Source organism: Labrus bergylta, chromosome 22, assembly GCF_963930695.1.
Source record: "Labrus bergylta chromosome 22, fLabBer1.1, whole genome shotgun sequence".
In the NCBI taxonomy this organism is placed as follows: domain Eukaryota; kingdom Metazoa; phylum Chordata; class Actinopteri; order Labriformes; family Labridae; genus Labrus; species Labrus bergylta.
In genome coordinates, this window is record NC_089216.1 from 20,728,444 (window position 1) to 20,735,322 (window position 6,879).

The following is a 6,879-nucleotide window of genomic DNA, read 5'->3' on the forward strand; positions in this document are numbered from 1 at the left end:
TTACCAGCTTCTCGGGCTCTTCGTTGAAGTACACGCACAGGGCTTTGAGGATACACTCTCTTCTGACATCAATGATGTTGGTCTGAGGAGTCTCAGTGAAAGTATGCTACAAAACATAAAAAATAAGGAACCCCATTTTAAATAATGAGGAGAGTAGATGTAACAAACATAATACAACATTGTACAAACAACATTTTTTTAATTCAAAGTATGTAAGCATTGGCAAGTCACCCCAGTGTCCCATAAGGATTTTCAAGTCTAAATCCTAACTTTTCAAATTAAAAATCTGTGCAAATCTTTAGTTTTTATTAAATAATGTGTCATTTATCATAGAAAAATGTTGATCTAATCAAATTTCTTCTGTTTAAATGTCAAGTTTTCTAAAAACAAAATTGAAGGTATTAAAGCTGTACAGGTTTGACAGTCTATAATTTCTATTACCAAACCTGGAATAAGGGAACCATTATGCTCCTGACCGTTCTTCCTTGAGTGCCACCTTTCTTGCCAAACACTCTGATAAAGTCTGAAGAGTTAGTATCCAGCCCAGAGAAGAACCTCGACACCAGACTGACTGCTGTAATCCTCTTGAATTCTGCAGTTACCTTTAACACAGAAGCAAGTTTATAAATCATGACACTGAAGCATCTATTTAGTTAAACAATTGTCATCTTTCACCAAATTAAATGGGGGGAAATAAAAATAGTGACACATACAAACATATTTTCCCATCAAATCTTACACTTACATTAACAGCTAAAATTACTAAGTGTAGAGGATATATAAACCCTATGGGAGCAGACTGTTGCTATGGCAACAATCAGATTGAAAATGCACTGAAACACTCCATAATGGACTGTAGAGACTGTTGACAGGAGGACATTTGATCATGATTTATGACATTATATTATATTTAAGTGCTGTAAAACAATCTCAAAAATAAACTCAGTTAACCACAGGCTGTGTGATGAATTGATCTCGTTTCAATAATGTGGAAAACATTATTTAGACTTACTGCATTACACTAATTGTAGAATTCTAACTTAATTTTCAATTTACCCCAGTAATTTAAAGTTACCCCTCTCATATATCAGGTCTATACCTTGTTCTTTTATTTAACAGACTAAATAGTCTGATGTTATTTATCTTGTTTACATGACGGGATGTCATTTCTGTCTCTACATGGTCGCACACACACACACGGAGCCGAGCACACTCCGTACAGAGAAAGAAAATAACCACAAGAAACGCAGAAAAAATAAAACCTTTTTAAGCACTCCCAGGGCCATCTCTGTGAAGATGGCAACACTCGCTCTCCTGCAAGTCCCCCCCAACCAACACTGAGGCTGTTTTATCAGGAAAAAAATAATAATTTATTTCCCGCTTTGTGAATTTTTGTAAAAAACTATTGCCATAAATCACTATCTTACTGTACACTCATGCACAAACAGAGGTTGGAAGACAAAATGATAAACCCCGCTGGCGCCCGTGATCCTGCACTTCAGCTGAAAATGACAACTTTTGCTTGAACGAAAAAAAAGAGCTTCCAAGGAAAAAAAAGTGAACTTGTATGTAAAAATCATAATTTACTCAGATTTTTTTTAAATTATTACTGGTGCCTATTATCTTTTAAAACCACAACTCTCTAATTACAACTTCTCAAATCTGCAGCTACAACTGCACAAACTACGTTTCTCGCGTGAATCTGCGCTGCTTGAGTTTTGCAACACATTTTGCGAGACGTCTGTAGCAAAACAAATTTGTACTTGTAGAAATGCCCCCTCCCCACACACACACACACACGGGAGAGCGGGTGTGTGTGAGTAAATTATGATTTTTACATACAAGTTCACTTTTTTTTCCTTCAAGCTCTCACATGTCATTCTACAAGCTCTCACATGTCATTCTACAAGCTCTCACATGTCATTCTACAAGCTCTCACATCTCATTCTACAAGCTCTCACATGTCATTCTACAAGCTCTCACATCTCATTCTACAAGCTCTCACATCTCATTCTACAAGCTCTCACATCTCATTCTACAAGCTCTCACATGTCATTCTACAAGCTCTCACATCTCATTCTACAAGCTCTCACATTTTGCAACATATCTACCTTCATAGGATTCCTACCTAAACCCATTAGGTTGTGTTGACATAAAGCATTCTTGTAGTTTTAAAAATTAAAACTAAAACTACATGATTTAAAAATGTTTAACCACTAAACATGAATTAATATATTAGAAGCTACATCTTATACTTATGTTGATTAAACAGACACCCATGTTGCTTTTTTTGAGTGTAGTGGCAACTGGAATTTGGTCTGAATTTTTTAAAAACAGTATCATCAGCCATCTGACTTATGGTAATTTGTCTGTCAGCAAGAGAAATGCCTTGGATGATACTCAAGAATGAATGTGGAAAGGAGTTGGGCTGCAAGCAAAAATAAATAGAGAGAAACAGGGCAACCTTGACGAACTCCTCGAGACAACTTAAAGTGAGGTGAGGTACCATATTTAAGACTGATTGAAGAATTACCATTTGTATACAGCGTTTGGATAGCTCTGCAGAAATAGTGACCAAAACCAAATCTATGAAGTGAACGATAAATAAATTGGTGTTCGAGGGAATCGAATGCTTTATAAAAGTCTGAAAACAGAATAAATTCAGAATAGTCCAGTAGATCCAGAACTAATCTGACATTATTTGCAATTATGTCTGTTTGACATAAAACCAGACTGTGATTCGTCGATTATAGAGGATACAGATTTCTTAATCCTTTTGGCAAGCATAAGAGCCAGTATCTTGTAATCATTGTTAAGCAAACAGACAGGGCGCCAGTTATCGATCAAAATTGATTGGCCTTTGTAACTGAATAGCTTGTTTTCATATGACATCACATACTTCTTCTGTGGTGTTTTGTTGCATTCATGTGGTGTCGGACACATCAGCAAAATTAGTTGCCAAGTTGTAAAATGCACATGAACACCTACTCAAGTCGGAACAACAACTCGGAAACTTGGAAAAGAATTAGACTTCCCGACTTGACGTCAGAATCGACGTCACATGGGGGACAGGCAAACACTTTTTTCATTGATTCACATAGTGCACATCAACTTTTTGCTCAAATATAACTTTTAACATTGACATTTAACAGATCTTCTTCTTCGTGGAGATTTAATGAAAGTGAATCGTGTGGGATTTACTATAATAATGTCAGTCACTTCAGTTCATAAGTTTGGTTGATTGACATTTTTCATGCATTGCACAGCTTTTATTTTTCTATCAATAAATAGTGTAGCCTACAAGGCAAGGAGTAACTCAACCTTATTGAATAGTTTCTACCTCAGTTTGTATGGTTTGGTTAGCCCAGGATTAATATGTGGAAATGACAAAATTAAGTATTTGATACCTAGAAGAGATGTTTGTATTTTGTTCAATCTCAGATAGGCTGAGACTCAAAGTTGTGTGCCTTTGTAGATACACTGAGACAAAGTTTAAGTTCCAATCGCTGAGGTATTGTTCTTGAAATTGCACAATTTTCAACTTATTTGAAGTGTTTTTGCAATAGGATTATTTGTGATGTATACATTTTCTGAATGTGCTTGTACTATTTTGTACCAAATTAAAACAAAGAAAACAATCTGAAATTGTCGTTATTTTTAATTATGCCATATTTTTACTGGTCCGGCCCACTTGGGAATAGATTATCCTCCATGTGGCCCCTGAGCTAAAATGAGTTTGACACCCCTGATTTACAGTCTATGGTTACATCAAGTCAAGTCAAGTCAGACTAACCCTAACCCGTAAATTTACGAGTTTAATCTCGAAATCTAAAAATAATAATATTTTTTTAACATGGCCCTAATCCTCCGTCGTATATAAGCACCTAGTATGTTTGTAATATATCACATGTACACTACACATTTTTATTTCCGGAGCTTTATGTTGAAAATTAGAAGCTCAGGGGGCTCGGCTTCAGGCACACAGACGAGAGCACACAGAGGAGAGTAGCCAGGCTGCAGCCTTACAGTCTGGCTTGTAGCGTGCAGCCTGCCGGAAATTCATTAGAAGAAGACCCAGGCCAGTCTACTTCCGGGTACAGAGAAAACAAATACAAGGCTGTCTTCTATTTCATACGAGCATGTAACTCAGATGGTATTGATGACATAACGGACATTTGCTTCTTAAAATCATCTTCTGACGGTACGTGTGCTTATCGTATAGGTCGGGGGTTTCTAATCATTGATTTTGAACCTCTCTCCAACATTGCCTACCTAGCTTACGTTAGCTAGCAATGCTAGGCTACATTGGTTACCACGCTATCTTGAAAATTCACGCACACTGTGCTTTTATGTCAGAAATGCCAAATGACCCTTTGTTTTATGATGTCTTCATCATTACCGTAAAGGGGCATTCATTACGCCAGTGTGCCTTTTATTAACTACAAACGACTATTAGCGTTAAGTAAATATTAGTATCCCTCAGACATCAGTTTAATTTACTACTGAAGTCATTAAGGACAAATGTACACTTCAGAGTACTACAGATTAATATTAGTTCTGCTTTCCTCTATAAATCTCTTCAACTTCAGTTCTGCTCAAAACTACCAAACATTCAATCATTTGAGGATATTTTCATAAAATAGCATTATGTAATCAAATTGGTATCTAAAGGGTTAAAATCAAACCGATTGAATGTTTGGTGGTTTTGAGCAGGAATGAAGTTTTTCAAGAGATTTATGCAGCAAAAAATATCAATCAGTTCTGAGCCATATGCAGTAACAGACAAAATGATGACCAGATGAAGAGGAAAACATTCCTCTTGAACTGAGAATTCCCCAGTACAATCTCTCTTATAGCCTCAAGTCAGTGTTACCTTAAATCCAGGCATGTCCCGTCAAAATGAAATCTGTGGGTTAATTTACCTTTTAAATGCACTAAATGAAGAACTACTGAAAATAATTTAGTAGCGTTTCTGTTAATTGAATGACGTACTGCTGGATCTGGAGTCTGAAGCTAAAACTCAGCCCTGTACGATAATGAATTACCTGTTCAACATTAAGGACTTGTGGGGATGTTGCATTTCTATATGCAATGGAATAATGAGCAAGATAACAAAAGATGGCAATGTGTTACTGTTTACTTACTTAAATATTATCTAAACTATTTAACATGTTCAGTAGATTATGAGAATTAAAATATGGTAATTGTTAGTTCCAACCTGAAACATAAACACCTGCTTTTTGAAAGGTTAAATGTATCATAACCTCATTCCTCAGCATCTGTTTTGTTTTTTTCCTCATCTTCTCCTTTTAGGCCTTAGCAAATACATTAACAAACAAACATGACAGAGCCTCGCAACCCAGGAATGTCCATTCCTCAGACAGCCCCAACGCACGTCGAGTCCACCTCTACTCCTGTAGAGATGGACCCGGTGGAGTACACACTTAGGAAGCGCCTTCCCAGGAAACTTCCCAAGAGACGGAACGACGTCTATGTCAACATGAAGACTGACTTCCGGGCCCAGCTTGCACGCTGCCAGAAGCTGCTGGAAAGTGGGGGTCACAGAGAGATCTGTGTGCACGGCCTGGGCCTGGCCATCAACAGGGCCATCAACATCGCTCTTCAGCTGCAGGCCAGCAGCCAGGGGATGCTGCAGCTGGCAGCTAACACCTCCACAGTGGAGCTTGTGGACGACCTGGAGCCTGAAGATCCGGATGAGGCAGGGGAGCCAATGACTCGTACGCGCAACAACTCGGCCATTCACATTAAGGTTTTTTATCCTGACCCTCAGTGACCTTTAAAAGGGGCCTCTAGGTTCCCTGGAATACTAGTAGACAAAATTACATTGTGGTCTGGTGGGACTATATGTGTGGAGTTCTCTAAAGACTGCAGCTCATTAGATACACACTTTTCACTTTGCATGTCTTGAAGCAGCAGTAGTGTTGACCAGTTTGAAACATAGTTGTTTATTTATATATTTTTTGACATTACTGTGCCAAATGTAAATCTGTGCAAGTGTCTTTAATTTTAAGGCTTAAGAGTCTGTGAATATGTTTACAGCTTGATGTCTGGGTGTTTAAAAGATGCTTAAACTTGGGCAAACTAAGAAATACAATGTTTACAGTTCAAGCTGCTGTTTTCCTTAATGTCCACAAGATGGCAGTGTTTTACCTATTTTTAAAATAAGTTTCATTGCGATTAACTGCTGCTTTGACCTTTCTTCAAATGTATTTGATTACATGTCAGAATACAATTTTGAATCTGAGATAAACTTAAAGTTATTACTTTAGATGACAACACAATTCAACAAGCACAAATATGGTGTTAATCAGGACGACCAGTCAGGTCTGTGACAGCAGCTTGTGTTCAACATCTGAACTGTAGAAGTTTAACTAAACTGATGTGACTGAGACAGAGACCATGAATAAAAAGGACAAACTTCCCCTTGTTTTGTTTCCATTGCTCCTTTCTTTAGCCAAGAATAATATTTTGTATTTAAATAGCAAATTATACAGTGATGGGACAAAATCAACAGGAAAGAAAACATGTACAAACATCCTTAAAAAACATCTTCCACTTAAACAACAAGATTTAAAAAGAAAGGAAAAAACAAGGAAGAACACTTAACTGGTCTGCAAAAGTTTTCCAATTATTTTATTAAAAGCATCCAGTTCCCCAGATTGGCTGATTGCCTGCCTGCTGTTTGAGGACAAACAATGAAGGGAGGGAAGACGGTGTTAGCGTCAGATTCACTGAAAACCATTTTAGATCCCAGCCTCACAGGATGTGAAATTTAAAAGCCAAACAGCATATTTCCAGACAGTCTGGCAATCTGTGAGTGGAAACTGGTTGAGTTTTGGTAAGGCAGCAACAAAAACA

At 37.4% G+C, this 6,879-nt stretch overlaps 1 protein-coding gene across 1 annotated transcript; it reads left to right on the forward strand.

The window, feature by feature from the left end:
- Positions 1–3,991: 3,991 nt before the first annotated feature.
- Positions 3,992–6,448, forward strand: pop7 (POP7 homolog, ribonuclease P/MRP subunit). The gene is made up of 2 exons (XM_020642793.3): positions 3,992–4,201; positions 5,314–6,448. The coding sequence occupies exon 2, from the start codon at positions 5,342–5,344 to the stop codon at positions 5,792–5,794; it is 453 nt and encodes a 150-aa protein (XP_020498449.1). The 5' UTR covers positions 3,992–4,201; positions 5,314–5,341; the 3' UTR covers positions 5,795–6,448.
- Positions 6,449–6,879: the final 431 nt, after the last annotated feature.

Bases quoted from the DNA above. Each gene is read 5' to 3' on its own strand.
- pop7 (XM_020642793.3), top strand. From the start codon at position 5,342: ATGACAGAGCCTCGCAACCCAGGAATGTCCATTCCTCAGACAGCCCCA.